At 37.7% G+C, this 16,958-nt stretch overlaps 1 protein-coding gene across 1 annotated transcript in view; it reads right to left on the bottom strand.

Moving 5' to 3' along the window:
• Positions 1–9,234: 9,234 nt before the first annotated feature.
• The window catches only part of LOC136838358 (galactosylceramide sulfotransferase-like), a 28,213-nt gene continuing 20,489 nt past the window's right edge, over positions 9,235–16,958 (bottom strand). Inside the window, exons 5-10 of the mRNA XM_067103268.1 lie at positions 15,112–15,210; positions 13,190–13,336; positions 11,947–12,084; positions 11,544–11,786; positions 10,156–10,268; positions 9,235–9,848 (exon numbers count right to left, since the gene is read on the bottom strand). Of these exons, the coding sequence (XP_066959369.1) occupies positions 9,653–9,848; positions 10,156–10,268; positions 11,544–11,786; positions 11,947–12,084; positions 13,190–13,336; positions 15,112–15,210 (936 nt within the window). The 3' untranslated portion in view covers positions 9,235–9,652. The remainder of the gene's footprint in view (positions 9,849–10,155; positions 10,269–11,543; positions 11,787–11,946; positions 12,085–13,189; positions 13,337–15,111; positions 15,211–16,958) is intronic.

Below are 16,958 nucleotides of genomic sequence, written 5' to 3'. Positions count from 1 at the left end.
CTCTCTCTCTCTCTCTCTCTCTCTCTCTCTCTCTCTCTCTCTCTCTCTCTCTCTCTCTCTTAAAGTCTCGTCCCCTCACTCTTTTTCGTTCCCATTTTATACAATTATCTACTCTCATCTTGATCGCTTTCATCTGGCTTACAAGCTGGTTATTGATAAAACCTCTCTCTCTCTCTCTCTCTCTCTCTCTCTCTCTCTCTCTCTCTCTCTCTCTCTCTCTCTCTCTCTCTCATTATATATCTTATCTCACTCTTTGTCTAAATTAAATTAGATGTTTTCATATTTCTCTCCAAATGCCTTTCCACTGTGTTATTGATCAAATTAAATATCTAATTGCCTAACAATTACCACCCTCTCTCTCTCTCTCTCTCTCTCTCTCTCTCTCTCTCTCTCTCTCTCTATACTAATAAGAACAAAAATGTCACAGACGTTAAAAGGAAGTTAGAGCAAACTCCTATTCTCATGGAGAAAGTTAAGTATGTCTTAGTTTAACCAGACCACTGAGCTGATTAACAGCTCTCCTAGGGCTGGCCCGAAGGATTAGATTTACTTTTACGTGGCTAAGAAGCAATTGGTTACCTAGCAACGGGACCTACAGCTTATTGAGTGTGGAGTGTTCCTCGTATCTGCAATCAGAAGTCTTCAACACATGAAGTGGACTTTTAAGTTAAAAGGTATTCAGCCAGCTCGATTCTATGAGTGGCGCAAAATGAGAGTAATTTTTTGGCGATGAACAACAATCATGGTACCCGGAAATGGGTCGTATGCCATATGCAGGGGTTATACTTCAGTTGGAACACGTTTAGGTTAGACGTTAACTTAAACTTTCTGCAATAAGTCAGTCCCCCTTGGGGTGGTAGTGCCGTCAGTGCGCCGCATGTGGTGCACTGAGGGGTGTTTGCAGCGTCGGCGTTTGCAGCGTCCCTTCAGCCCCCAGCCGCGTCTACTTTTTATTAATTCAGTTTGCCTCCATTACCGGTTCCTTTCCTCCATCTTACTGCACAGCCTCTCCATCTGATACTTCTTAGAGCAAGTGTGGAGTTTTCTCCCAGCTCCACCTTTTGATCCTTGTGGCTTATTTCATTTGTTTTCTTGGTCCCTCTATCTTGCTGTCCAACCACTCCAGCTCCCTCTTTTCACTGTCTTTGGCAATTAATGGCCGAAAGTGTTCTAAATTTCATCAAGCACCCATGAGCTGTTGTTTAACATCCTAACTAACGAGATGGCAATATGGAAGGATAATAGAATGAGTGTCCGGGATTATCCTAGACAACTATGGATATTGACGGTCATTATTACACATTATGACCGTCAATATTCGTGTTCGTTAGAGGTGCCATATTGTCCTTCCTTTCCTTATATTATATTTAGATGCCTCTTGTCAAACCACCAGTACCTGAAATCTTTCATTTCTTTCACCTTTAATCTGTCGATGCGTCACGTTCTCGAACTACCCTTTGTCAGAAGGCCTTTATTCCTTCCAGTGATCATTTGACGAGGTAACCCGTTACCACATTGCCAGTTGCCACAAGTTATTTCTTCCTCCCACTGTGAATGTGACGAGTACCATATTGTCACAATATCCAGTGACAGAAGTTTGCCTTTCTTTTCGCTGCTGATATGATGAAGTGCAACCTTGTCGCAATACTTTGTGCCTGAAGTCTTTCCTTACTTTCACCAATAATCTTTTGAAGTGTGACGTTATCCTACTACCCAGTACCAAAAGGCTCTCCTTCCTTTCGCTATTAATCTTTAAGAGGTGCCACAGAGTTAAGTTATCTGGAATCAGAAGTCTTCACTGCGTTTCACTAGTAATCTGTCACGCTATCCAGCACCAGAAATTTCTTCTTACTTTTACTATTGCCCTTTGGAGATGCCATGTTGTCACACTATTCAGTTCTATAACTATTTAATTTCTTTCTCCATTAGCATGATGATGTTGTGCCTTGTCACACTATCAAGTTAAACATCGGACATCTCCTTCCTTTCACCATTAACTTTAAGAAATGTTGCATTGTCAAACTTTCTAGAACGAGAAGAGTTTCTTTCCTTTTAATCATAATCTGTTGAGGTGTCCTGTTCACTATTAACATTTTGATAGGCCCGCACTGCTAGAAGTCTCCTCCTTTCATTATAAACTTTTTGGTTGCCATTTTGCCTCACTGTTTAGTACAAGAAATCTTTTTGTCCTTTCACTATTACAGTGCAGCACCATAACAGTGCCCAGTCGCTTCTTTCACCATAAAACTGATGTGTCATGGTGTGGCACCATTCATCATTGCACTATTAACTTCTGAGGTTCAACATTGTCACATTGTGACCTGGTAGAAGTCTCTTGTTCCTTCCGCTAGTACCTTTCTGATGCACCCCAACCACCAGAACTCTTCCCTTCTATCTCTTTCGCTGATGGCATACTGAGATGCCACTTTGTCAAACTATTAAGTACCAGAAGTGTTTACTTCCTTTCACTACTTACTATTTGAGGTACCATGCTGTTATACTACTCTGAACCTGCCGTCTTTCATCCCTTTCACTAGTAAACCATCAAGTTGTCATGTTAGAAGTCTCTTATTTCTTTTACTATTGACTTTTTGGAGCACCATGCACTCACACTATCCACACCAGTTGTCTTACCTTACATTTGCTATTAATTTGTTGATGTGCAACGTTGCCATGCTACCCCGTACTAGAGATCTCACCTTAGTTACAATATTAATAATCTTTTGAGGAGTTTGACTCTGCCATACTACCCTGCACGAAAGGGCCCACTTTCCATGCACTATTATCCTGTTGAAGTGCCACGAGGTTAACTATCCAGAATCAGGAGTCTTTCTGTCTTTTCTCTAGTAAACAGTTGGGGAGCTACACTGTCACACTACCCAGTGCCAGAAATTTCTTCTTTCACCGTTAACATTTTGAGGCTCCACATTGTCACATTACCCAGGGTCGTAAGTATTCTGGTTCTTTCACTCTTGATTTGTTGAGTACCGAGCTGCCACAGAGGTCTCTTCTTTTATTCACTATTAACCTAATGAACTGCCACATTTTCACACGACCCAGTGTTAGGGGTCTCTCCTTGCTATCATTACAGTCTATTGAGGTACCATGTCACACCACGCAGTAGCATAAATCTCACTTCTAACACCATTAACCTTTTCAGGTTTGACATTGCCAAATTGTGTCATTGTCACATTGTCTAGTAAGGCCTCATGGTCTCTCACTACCCATCTGCAAAGATCTCTCCGTCATCTCACCATTAATCTTTTGAAGTACCACTTTGTCTCATTATCAGCTAAAAGAACTGTCAAAGGAGTCAGAATTTTATGTGGACTAATGCCAGAAGTATCTCCTCCATTCCTCTATCAATATTGTGAAGTGCCACGGTGTCACACTGCCAAGTAAAAGAACTCACCTCTTCCTTTCACTGTCAGTCAACCTGTTGAGGTGCCATGTTGTCACACCACACAGTGTCAGAAGCATCTCTTTCCTTCTCCTTCTCACCTTCTTCGGTGCCACATTGCCACACTACCCATTCATTACCAAATCTTTCCTTGCGTCCACTATTCATCTGTTGAAATGTTACTTTGTCACACTACTCAGTAACAGAGGTGTTACTTTCACTGTACTGTTAATATATTGGGGAGTATGTTTTCACTGGTTTCAGTACCACACGTCTCCCCCTCCTTTCAAAGCTGAACTTAGGTGTTGGCTTCTTGATAGTACCTTAAAAACTCATACACCAATGCCTTAGTTTTTTTTTTGCGTATATCTAGCAGCGTTTACTTATACACAGATGTTGTTCTTCATTATATTTTATTACTTTTTCTCTGTCTCTTATCCACTCGTGTTTTATTCTTCGAAAGTTTATAATGCAAGTTAAACGTGTTTTAGGTTTATTGTATATAACTCTTTAGTCATCTTGTAACTCGATGCCATATGAAGTAGAGTCCTGTACATAACTGACACTAAAGAACACTAACCTGAAAATACAGAGCTTTTGAAGCTAAGCAGTCACCTGAGGATATCCCTTTCATTCGTACTTGTCACCTTCAACCTACTCTTATAAAATTTGCATTTCACTTTAGGGATGTTAAGAAAATTTCGTCTGTTGTTTAAAAAGGTTTCAAGTGTGTTTGCTCCCAAGATTAGTAGATTCTATAGATCTTTAGGTCGACGTAGTATCTTTGCAGATGAGGGCAAGCTTACTAATACAGTGACTCTTCCAAAGAATGGTGTATCTGCAGACTAAAGTTGCTACAGGTAGGTTTCAGTTCTCCCTGTGCTCTCCAAAGTTGCGGAAAAACTTATTTTTAAGCCACTATATAAGTATGTGGAATCTACAAGATAGTTAGCTGATAGTCAATATGCATGTAGGAAGCAGTTAGGTAACTGCGACGCTCTTTTAGATTTGGCTTGCCATCTGCAAGAGAACCTTGATAAAGATTTTGAATGTAGTGTAATTAAAATAGATTTTAGTGATGCTTTCGATTTAGTAAATCACAAGGCACTTATTCATAAACTTCAGAATCTTGGAGTGGATGGGTATGTTTTAGGTTTACTTCAAGATTTCCTTACAGGTGGGCAGCAGCAAGTTACTGTTGATGGGATCTTTAGCGAACAGAGACCTATTGTGTCTGGAGTTCCACAGGATCTCGGTCAACTGTTATTTTTAGTGTATATAAGTGATAAAGGTTGTTGGCCAGGAAAGCAAGATTGTTCAGTATACCGATGACGCAACACTTGCGGGTGTAGTAGTCTCCGTTTATGAGGAATGGATCGTTACATGGAGCGGATTGGTGAATGGTGTAGATGGTAAGGTATGAGGCTGAACTCCAGTAAAACGAAAACACTATTGATTAGCAGATCTCGTACAGATTTAAATACTTTTACACTAAAAGTCCAACCTTAATCAACCTGATAAATGTTAATTGATCATTAGAACATGACCAAACTTAGCAACGATTCGGCGTCAATATTTGTGAACCGAATAAAACTCGATCAGTTCTACGTCACTTCTTTTACTCTTCTGTTAATTTTCATGAGCTAATTCTGTTTTTTTGCTTTAGTTATTATTTTTCTTTTCTCGTAAGTCTTAGGAAAATGATAAATTTCAAATGTAGTATACTATTTTTTTCTGTCGAGATCAAGCAAAATAGAAGCATTGAAGTGACATAGTCACCCCAGTCAAATATAGTTTTCTATGAAGGATCAAAAGTTAATATAGAAAACGCAACATAGCAAAGCCTTCAGTATAATTTTAAGCGAGAAGAATAGTGGGCCAAGACTGTTCCATGCAATGGCAGATAAATTCCACATATACCAGAGAGAGCTATCCTGACAAAATGCACATGTGGCTTCTAAAGATGTCGTCGCCTTGCCTACCGACTTAGAAGCAGAATTAACTAGGCCCACAGCATGTCTACCAAGATATGGTAGCCTATTATTTCTAATACGATTATAGATCAGAGAAGTTCGATTTTCATACACTGCTGAGAAGGCAGAAGAAACAGGCGAACAAGAGATGAGAAGAAAACCGCCCCATTCATAGATATTCTCACAGAGAAGAAGTTTCTGGAAAGATTTAGGGAAGAAGAAAACATCTGGGAAGAGTGAAATCAAGGAAGAGGGTAAAAAGGTAGGCTAAATAATGAATTTGAAAAATGCATTAATAAAAAAAAAGTGGAGAGAGAGAGAGAGTGTAGACACTTGATGAACCTCACAAAAGACAGGAATGGCATAGGTATCAAAATCAAAGACAACAGAAATAAAGTTGTCTATTAAACTCTTCACATGAGTTTGCAAAAAGGGAATCAAGTCATAAGCAGGTAGTTTGTCTATCAGCCTCCTATGCCCCAGCCCTTGTAAAGCATTTGAGATTCCTTAAACCTTCGTGAGATCGTCAGATAAGGGTCAACCAGGAGATGAAACCTATATCCAGCTGATCACTTCGAATGGGATCCATCCTGATCAAGGATGGATGGCTGTGGGGTCACAAATGTTCTTAAATAGGAATGATAGCAGGGCGGGTCAGATAGACCACACTTCCTAGGCCTGCTTAATAACATGAACTCTGGATAGTCTCAAGAAGTCTGTGTAGAAACAAATTAACGCTTGCATGTTCCAGCCTGAAAGGACAGGAATAAAGCCTAAAAACAGGTGATCGAAATAGAAACCCTTGTGCCTCAAGATCCCTTAAGGAATTATAAACAGCATTTAAGTAGATAAGTTGATCGGTATAAGATGTCAGTGTGACTGCATCTGAGTTAGCCCTCCACTGCTAAATGTCAACGAGATTCACAATCAGGCAAGAACAATGGGAGTGATAACATGTGCTAGCAGATGTGAAACATTAATCAGAAACTTGCATCACCACACTTGCACTTGACCCAAAGTTTAGTGCTATCAGTTTTTTTAACAAATTAAGAATTTCTGGAAAGCTCTTGTTGCTGTTGTTGTTTTTAGATTAAGCTGGCTTTGAGTCTGCCTTTAAAAAGTGTATCAGATGAGTCCTTTACTCTCATCTCTTTCCTGGTCTCACCGGTATCCTTAATGATGTTTCATAGGCAAACAACGTTAACTTCATGTCAGAAACTAATATAAAAAGTCTCAAAAACATGCGCTTCTTTAGCTTAGTGTTTCCCTCGCTCATCGAAAATCTAGCAAGTCAGCTGCTGATATGTCCCGTTAAGCAAAACACCAGAAACTGCTTAGTTTGGCGCCAGTCCATCTGCCGACTGGTGTTTTGGCGCCTAGACCATTTTGTATTTTAAATCAAACAAACAAGCTAGCCATCAACAACTTAACTTCGGGACTCCTAAATCTGAGTTTAGTTTTGCTGGGGGTACGCTGCCACCCTGATATATTTTCTTTTTAACTAGGTAACCATGCTTTTATCCATATGATAGCCGAGGAGTTATTAGTGAAAAGTGGTAGCGGAAAATTTTGTCATAATGGAGTCCTCTGAGTCTCTGACGTTTAAAGACATGGACAGAAGGACACGTGGAATTGTTTCTAAATTTGAAAACGGAGGAGCCTTGTTCATAATTACTAAAGGAAGAAATAAGTAAAGCTGCGGTACAGTTTTTTAGTGACTAGTAGGTTTAACAGATTTAATTGTATTTTTAAAGAAAGTTGCCGTACACATAGAACTTTTGAAATGTTTGCCTTTGAATAAGTAGGTGGTTGTTTCCATTATTTTTTAATGTTTTAGGTTAGAGTATTTTTTAAGAGCTGAATCATTTGAACTGTTTTGTGTAGAGTTTATGAATCTATATAAATTTGCCTCATATCTTATTTTTTTTTAACAGTAACAGCATTATTCTTCGGAATCTTAGTTCTCCTTATGAATGAGTCTGCACTTTTATCGTTTTGATTTTATCATTTCTCTTTAATGGAATCCCCTTCTCTATTTACTTGACTGTATTGACAAGTGGTCAATGGAATTTCATATGACTCACCCTAATTTCACTGGAGGGGTGGGGTAGGTCTTGAAACTTTAAATTGTTACTCTACGCTTAAACAATATTTCGAAATTTATTGCACAGTAATGATTACTTTACCTGCAACAAGATAACAAACTTATAGCAATTAAGCAAGAGGGGGAAAAAACAATGAACTGCCTTATAGTTTCGTCACTACATTATAGTACCGTGCGCTGCACCCGGTTTTTCAATATGGCCTTCCGAGGTCACTGCTCGGCAGGGAGATCGTCACTCTCTGTTATTTACGCTATGGTAGCAAGGCGTGTCATAGAAGTCAGCTAATTTCATTTGGACCTAGAACGTTCTCAGATTTGGAGGGCGTGGGGGCTTACTGTTCACTTTAATCTTCAAAGCTGTGCCTCTCCAATCCCTGTTTATAGCACTGCAAAAAATCTCGACTGGATGCAAATCTGGTGAATTTGGAGACCAGTCCAGACAATTACCTTATCAGTGTAGCTGTGACCCAGACTAAAGAGCTTCACTGTTATGAACTGGGAAATTGTCCATAGGTCTAGGCTCAGTTAGCACGTCTGACGTGGGTGTTGGGTCCGAAGTTTGTACAGGGATCTTTGATTATCCCGCAATAACCAGAATTTCCTCGAAACTTAAGCAGACAGGTGAAAATGCATTTTGTTACATAAGATAGCTAAGTGTTTAATTCCGTAAAATTCTATGTTGTTTTCTTGCGCGTGGCCCTAACTTATAACCAGATACCGCTGCCACACACGATCATTTGTTTAGTGTCGAAATTGATATTCGAAGGGATTATGAATTAAAAGAAAATAATTTTCTTTATTTAACAGTAAAATATTCATTGTGTAAGTAATTTGCACCTTGGTTGTTTATTTGGAAAAAGAGGAAAACACAGTAAAGTCCCTATATCCTTGTCTGAAATCAGGATCTTTAGAACTTAATTTCTGACTTCCTTAATTTCCGATTTCCTTGTCAACCTGCAGATCACTGTAAAATGGTGCAACATGAGAAAAACAATTCTTATTTTGGTTTTACTTATCTGTATTTTTGCATAAGGTTCTAGTAACTTTTTTTTTAAATAATGAAGATGTAGCATGCTAAGAGCCCATAAATTACTGCATGAATTCCTGTTACATAAGCTCCTGGCACTATTATAACTCAGTAGAATAAATATGATTTTTATCAAAATGCAAGCACAAAAGCATTATCCTTCAAATGATCTTACCCTTGTAACTCACATTTGAACGGAGTTATCAGGGTTCAACTGAGTAAAATATTCGTAGGTAAATTGCTAAAATTAAAATATTTTAGGCTGTATCTCACCATTAGCAATGCTTGGCGATATGCTCCCCTAGCCCCACCTTTATTCCCATAGTCCGTCTTATCAAATGACTGGTCCCCTAACCCCCGCTTGTCTACCCTTATATGGTAGGACCAGCCTTAGATGAAAATGTCGCGTGATCTACAACGTTTCCTAAAATATTCTTACTCCGCCTGAGACTTCACCTCTTGTTCCGGTGTCCCGAATACATGTCAGCATAACTAGACATATGTACGTAGAATTAAATGAATTCAAGGTCTGAAATGAAATACTAAAACCATAAACACCGCGTCCTTACTTAATTCAGAATCGCTGAAGGAATGCGTTCCTTTGAAATCCTTGTTATTCTCCTAAGTTTATGCACTTCAGGACTTATTTTGGGAACTCTTTTAGGCATGCTTACGTCTTTCGAAATTTTTGTATGAAAAATACCCCATACTGTCAGTAAAACCACAATCCTACTGGATATAAATGCGTTTTTATTTTGTGAGTTCCTGATAGTGTGGAACCTACATTTTTTTTTAAAGAAGGATATTCCCAATACATGCTAGTCGGTATTGACATGTTTATTTAAAAAAAATAGATATAAGATATATTTGCCTTAGAAAAATCATCACATACCAGTTATCATTCAATAAAAAACGTAAAAAAAATAAATATAACGTACCTTTGATTTTAAAACTCAATAATATCCAAAATAATATACAAAAAAGTAAAAACTCTATCACAAACCATCAAAAAGTATTTATTCATTGAAATAGAGAGTTTTTCTTAAAGTACTTTGTCGTAGCTATATCACACTCTAGTAAGGCAACACTTACACACTGACGTGGAAAACAGACATAATACTATAATGTGAGAAATGTGACTAAAAGTTTTAGCTTGGGCCAGATCGTTGGTTCTGGTTCAGTGTGCCTCCGTGAGTGATACTGCCCTCGACGAATTCCCCCTGGACTTTATAGATGAGTTCTTCCTGAAGCTGCTTGATCCTTTCAGCTACGTCCCCGGGACTCTGCAAAGCCATGGCCCCCATTGGCAAAGCAGGTCTTCCATTCATCGCCCCGAGTCCATATCTAGAACAGATATTACCCATGACCAACAGGAATTTTCTCTACAGGAAGCTAAATTTAAAATGATCATCTTTCATTATGCAAACGTTATACACAAACATAAAAATACTGTGACCTACAATACAGTAATTAGGAAAAAGGTTTATTTTTAAGTCACGTTATTCTAATAATGCATTTCTATAGTGGAGAAAGATTTGATTAAATAACCGTCATTAGACGTTCTCAGCATTTACTCCTCAGTAACACAAGGGCAAGCAGATGCACGGAAGGGCTTTTGGGGAAAAGGATGGAAACAGGCTTTCGAACTTACTTCATTAAAAATTTATTCCTTTGCTTATTTCGAAGTAGATTTATGAAGGAAATTTCTGAGCGAGACATCTGCTGACATTTGCTCTCATTAGACAGCGACTGGTAACCAGACACCTGGTGAGAAAGATACATTGCTTAGAGGATTTTCAGGTTAATAATAATGAGAACCTAGGTCAACTAAGTTTACTCTGAACATAACAAGCTATCAAGGTATGTTGCATGGGTATAATGGGGTTAAAGCTTAATCCACTGCATGCTTTATGATTGCCGTCGTTGCTTTGTGTAGTTCTTGTGTTAGTGAGACTTCAAGTATAATGTTCTTTTTTAAATGTTATTGTAATTTTCTTCTTTCCCTGACAGCTATATCGCTATTCTCTTCTTTCCCTTGTATTTTGTCTCTAATAAATTATGTTAGGAAGGCATGGTTCTTGAATTGGCTTGAAATTAAGAGGCACCTCCGCGTTTTGGACCATATACCTTTTGGCTGGCTTGACTTGTATAGGGCTCCTCAGGAGGCTTTCTTGAATTTCTTTCTGCCTTGCCTTTTTCATCCATCCCCTTTGGTCTCTTCCTGCTTAGCTGTCCAGCTTCTTTAACTTTACTGAGCTCCAGTATCCACGTTTCATTTAATAACAAATCCATTGGGGCGACTCCTATGAGAGTCTGCAATTGCGACTTACTGGTCACCTTAAACTACTTGTTAATCTGTCATAATATTATTCCCATTGTGAACACAAGCAATAGACCTTTGAAATCCTGATCTATCTATCTATCTATCTACCTATCTATCATTTGCATGTTAAGACCAATGTGACTGACTCCTGGATAAACCTTTCCTTTATAGTGTCCAAAGAAAAGACAAGAGGGAAGTACAAGAGCAGGGCTTAACCCTGCACAATTTCAGACTGTTGTCTTAAAGATGAATGAATACTAGCAAAGGAAAACAATATTTGGAAGAAGCATTCACAGTCATACAGTTTGAAAATTATTGGTCTGTACAGAGAGTAGAGGCTCTCTCCTTTGTATCATCTTAATGAGGCCACTATGCAGCCACAAGAAATATCATCTTGCTTAAAGGAAAGGTTAGGGTCACTGATCACACAAATTGACCTCAATTACTTCACATTACGGAGAGAGACCAACGACAGAACACTTTGAATATGACAATACTCCAAAGCAGGACGACGTAGTAGGCCAACATAAAGCTTCAGTAACTGGTTTGAACAAATATCATGCAAGCAATATAACTAATTTTATTTGAAGCAAATTAACAGCATATAGCTGCGTCATCTCTCCAAGAGAAGTGTAAAGAACCCAGAATGATGAATGAATTGAGAACTATCTACCTATCTGCCCAAATTTGTTTTACTACTTCAGTTAACTTCATACCTGATCTGACCAGGGTTTGTTAGGCCCCATCATATCACCGCTCGCCTCCTTGGCAAATCCACATTCGGCCATAAGTTTTTCAGTCGCCTTTTTCAGTCTGAACACATCCCTTTTCATCCTCTCTCTTCCGTAGTCTTCCACCAACTTGCTAAACTTCTGGGAGAAGAAATTGTAGATGAGATAGTCTGGAGCCAGTTTCTTTCTTAAGAGAGCCCGGGTTCCTTCATTCATCTCCTTCTTGAACTGAATGGGGAAAAATTAGACGTTGTTAGCAAAAGGTACCAGAATGCAGTTGCGGCAGATGTGGATAACATTTATTTGTTCAGAGCGATTATGAAATGATCGTTGAAAAGAAGCAAGGGACATCAGGAAAAATACACACATGCAATCTAGCTGTAATTACCTTGGCCATCCTGGCATTAATTTTCAAAACGAGGACATCAGTGATGTCCCAGCAGAGCAAATGGCTCATGAGGACCAGAGACTCTTCCATCCTCTCAGCTATCATGACAAGTTCAAAGTCTTTATCTGCTTTTTCTACCTGTAAAGAGATAAAATGAAACATTGACAAGTTGGAAACATTTAGAAAGTTAAAAAGAATGATTCGCCTATAAGATTACTTCAGACGGAGCAAAGTGGTGCTAGAAGGAAATTTCTCTTAATAATCACAGCAGAAATGAAACATAGTTGATTAAACTAAACAGTCTTGATTTGTCAAGAGATTAATAGTGATTATTGGTAGCTTGTTTGACGTGACGACAAATAATATTAAGTAAAGTTTAAAAATAAATAAATAAATTTCTCTTTATTGTAATGGTGATATCCTTCTAGACCTCGAACATTTAATTTTTGACTGACTAACGACTAAAAGTGATTAACTGCACGACAGTATTGATATACTACGTTACATGATTAAAAGGAATAGATTTCTTCTAATATACACTATGGGTTTCAACATAACTGGGGCATTGATTCATAAACCTACTAACCAATCTGAATTAAGTTTATTCTGTGCTAACCTTTGATAAAGAAGAATGTACGCGTACCTTGAAGTGAATGTTAAATGTGCAGCAAAGTTCATAGTTGGTATTTTTATTTCCATTTAAATCTCAGTGTAACTTTTCAAAACATTGGCTATTTCCTAAAAGTATCAGGTACATAACTGATTATCAACTCAAATTATATAATTTCAACATAATAATAATAATAATAATAATAATAATAATAATAATAATAATAATAATAATAATAATAATAATAATCAAAACGATATACATCTGTATAGCAATAACCGTTCGCCAACACTGCAGTAAAACGTCACAAACACAAGTCGTCAACTTCCTGCATACACATCATAGAGACGTTAAATGTAAGTCAATGAGTTATTGGCAGTCTAAACCGATGCCTCATGCGATCATTCAGTATTTCCCAAGGATTCGTTCTCCACTTAGGGTAGATGACCTATTTTCAACCTCTTTTGGATATCTTTGCGACACTTCACCGATGTATGTTGATGAAATGTTTTACTGTATTGTTGACGTACCATAATATTTATTAGCCTAGGCATGGGAAAATGTACCAGATAAATCAAAAGTAATAGCTATTTCAACTCACCAATGAAAGTAGCTTCAAAAAAGATAACATACCATCTCCTGGACATAAGTAATGTTATAGATCTCTGGTCCTGGTACGCCAAAATCCCAGGTCATCTGGTTGTAGCCCAAGTAACCCAAATGCCTCTTCCAATCAGTTTCTTGAGTAGCCACAAACTCATCGAGACTTTGGTTGTGTACCTGACGGATAGATTGAACCGCTGCAAAAGACTATTCATGAAGTATTTACAAGAAAGTAAGGTTTATAAGTGCCTGCTGGGGTCGTTTGTGTTTGTGTGTGTGTGAGCGTGTCATTAACAGAACTAACCTACACCTCTGAAGTGAATATAGAAATTTACCAGACTTAGCCTCCACACCAGTTACCATTGCAAAAGAATATTTATTAAGCTCTTACGGGAACGTAAGGTTTATAAGTGGCTGCTGGGTTCGTGGTTTTATTCTTTATTGCCATCAACATAGCTAACCTCAGTTCTGAAAAATTAATAGAAATATACCGGCCTTAGCCTCTGTACCAGTTACTTTCCCTTATAGGTAGCCTATTCTCAGGCCAATCTACCGTTCATTTTCTTATTTTTATCCAAAGCTGTGTTAGACAAGTTAATCACTCTGCAAAATTTGGCTGGTAAATTATTGTAACAATGCCTTCTCCTCTTGTTTGCTTATTTTCCATTTTTAGATCTCATATCTGTCATTATAGTCTCCCTCGAACTACCTGAGCAGACGTGGTTGTTTCTTTTGAGTTGGTCCTGGTTCTACCATGTTGACCTCGTTGCATCCGGACTTTCCATTTTATGGATCATTGACATTTCTTGTTATAAGAGTTACAGTAAGATTCATCACTGTTGTACTGTCGACTAAATAGTGAAATGGATAATTATTTCTTAGAACATGGTTTTTATGTTTTTCATTCTCTTTAGCTGTATTCAATTGAACCGTGGTCCTGTAACTCATTCTGAACATAGGAAATTTAAAATATTTGAGTATTGTATGCATTCTAACTTTTTTTTTACCGTGATTTCGTTTCCAGGGATATACTGTCTGTTTCTGTCTAAATTACTTAAACCTATACATTTGGAAATAAGCCTCAGGAGAAGTTCATGGAGTTCTATGGCCCTGACTTTATTGACCACTGCTTCATCCATCTTGTAAAGTTTGGTTGTCTATGTGTAGCAGAACTCTGAATATACGGCTGGAGACAATTTCTCCAGCCATAGTTTTTGTGATCGTGACTACCATGATATTTTGTAGCAAAACTTTATACAGAATATGTATATTTAGCTGAACCTTTTGCAACCCCGAAGTGAATTATTTTCTCTTTAGAATAAATGTGCTCGTTATACTCCATTGATGCATCTGTTATATCTGTTGTCTTCAGTGCTAAAAACAGAGACTAACTTAATTCAGTTGTTAGTAATACGCTAAGAAGAGCTGCTCAGGAATTCTGTCAATCTTCAGTTGTTAAGATTCAGTAGGGGAGGTCTGCTCAGAAGTTCCGTTATCCTTTTGGTAGTCTGCATCTGAATAAGTAGGATCATTTTTTTACCCTAATTTTTTTTCTGACGTTATTGTTAACTCTCATTCAGTCAAGATATTGAATTCAAACGCTATTCTAATTCTACCCTACTTCATCTGAGGAAAGTTATTAAAACTGGGACCAGAGATAAACAGCGGATTGATAATTAATGTAAACACATAAACTGAAGACCAATAGGTGATGATGAAATCATTCTACACTGAGCTGTCAGAACTTTTCCAAAAGTCTCCTTAATGCAAAATGTTTGCATATTTGCAGAGAGGATTTATATTACTTCTAATGTGAAACAGTAGCTAATCGCGGGAAACCTAATGACACCTATGGATAAAACGGAGTTTCTTGCAGGAACTGTAAGAGGAAGTAATCTTAAACCTTACATGTGTCAAAACACACTAAAAACGTAATTTAAGAACTTTCTCACCTTTCCCATATTCGTGAAGGTGAAAAGCGACTCAAACAAAGCAATTGGTTCTCTTACGATTGTTATATACACCGAATTCTCTGGCATGATGTCCTTCACCTGCAAAGTTGGGCAAAGATTAATAGGAGAAACTCGCCTGGGCAGCGGACGTTCTGTACGTAAATGTTGCAATGGGTTAAACATGTGGTGAGCTGAGATAAAAACGATTAATGAAATCTTAGTAATATTCATAAGCAGTGTGGCACACATTCACGGATTTAAAGGTGAAAATAGAGGAGATCACCCATAAAATGGTTCAAGGAGGCACTAAGAGAAGAGGAATTTTTCTTAATAACATTGACAGTTGTATACTTGTAATGTAATGCAACGATTAGAGATCGCACATCTTAGAGCAGAGTAGGCCCTCGTAGGCTTTGTCCATTGTAATTGAAGTTGAATTAATAATAATAATAATAATAATAATAATAATAATAATAATAATAATAATAATAATAATAATAATAAGGCGATCCGCAGCTTATCTACGGGACTCATGTCACTCATCGCCTCGTTATGTGGACAAGGAAAATAGGCTTATTATCATTATGTTAAAGAAAATAAGCACTAGACCTTAAGTACAGATTTGACGAGGTGAAGTTCCCAAAAGGACAACAGCAACCTTAGGTACAAGTGATGATCGAAATTTTAACCACTAATGTTCAAAATCTGTTTCTAAAAGAAACATTTTAAGTTATTTTCCTTTAGCCAACTGTAGTTACAAGTCCTAAAAACATCCGTAATGCAGGCATGACTTAAGGAGTTACAGATAAAAATGCAGTTATTTGTAAAATACGCTGACTTGTTTCAAGTGCTGTAGGTTATCAGTAACACCATTTGATTTTTAGCCATATAGCAATAAATTTAAGGTAGATTCACCCATCCTCTCGTTCCTTTTCTAGGTACTCCAGAAAACTGATCAGTTTCAATAGTAGCAAAAAGCAGTTTATTTTCACAGCTGAGAATCTGGCAGAGCTTTGAGAAAAGCTGCAGATCTTGGAGGCGATGATCATGATTTAGATGAAGGTGTCCACAATCCTTTTTCCAAGAGTTCCTCTACCTTGAAGTATATTATTATCTGCATCCTAAGCCGCTGGTACTTCTAGCGCACCAATGTCCAGCCAGTATCTATTCTCTCTTATTATCACTATCAAAATTTGATTTAACTTAGTCTACTGAACTATAAAAAAATTAACACTTTAGAGAATTAGCTTCCAGAAATATACCTTTTTTGTAGAAATGCCTTACATTTTTAATTAACTGCTGCCATATTGGCATAAATTTTAACATTTCATACCAGTAGTGGACCTAAATTAAACGGTTTGCAAAGAATTTTATTCCTATCTATATTTCGACAGGACCTTACCTTACAGACCTTACAATTCGTTCCAGGTTGCCCCAGGTCCCCAGTGTGAGGCACCTTGATGTCTACCAGAGTTGCTAACGCATCTTCCGGTATATTTTGCATCTTCCAGTCTTGGATGGTCTGGGATGCATCTTAGATATTTGTCGAGCTTATTCTTAAACACATCTACGCTCACTCCTGTTATGTTCCTCAGATGAGCTGGTAGCGCATTGAATAGACGCTGCATTATCGATGCTGGTGCGTGGTGGATTAATGTCCTGTGTGCTTTCCTTAATTTTCCTGGTATAGTTTTTTGGCACTATTAATCTACCTCTGCTTGCTCTTTTGATAATTTTAGTTCCATGATGTTTTGGTAATTCCTTCTATCTGTTTCCATGCTTGAATTACCATGTAGCGTTCTCTTCTCCTTTCAAGACTATATAAATTTAAGAATTGTAGTCTTTCC

The sequence above is a fragment of the Macrobrachium rosenbergii genome, chromosome 4, assembly GCF_040412425.1.
Source record: "Macrobrachium rosenbergii isolate ZJJX-2024 chromosome 4, ASM4041242v1, whole genome shotgun sequence".
NCBI lineage: Eukaryota > Metazoa > Arthropoda > Malacostraca > Decapoda > Palaemonidae > Macrobrachium > Macrobrachium rosenbergii.
The sequence above is the reverse complement of the archived record's forward strand: the minus strand, read 5'-3'. Positions and strand labels throughout refer to the sequence as shown.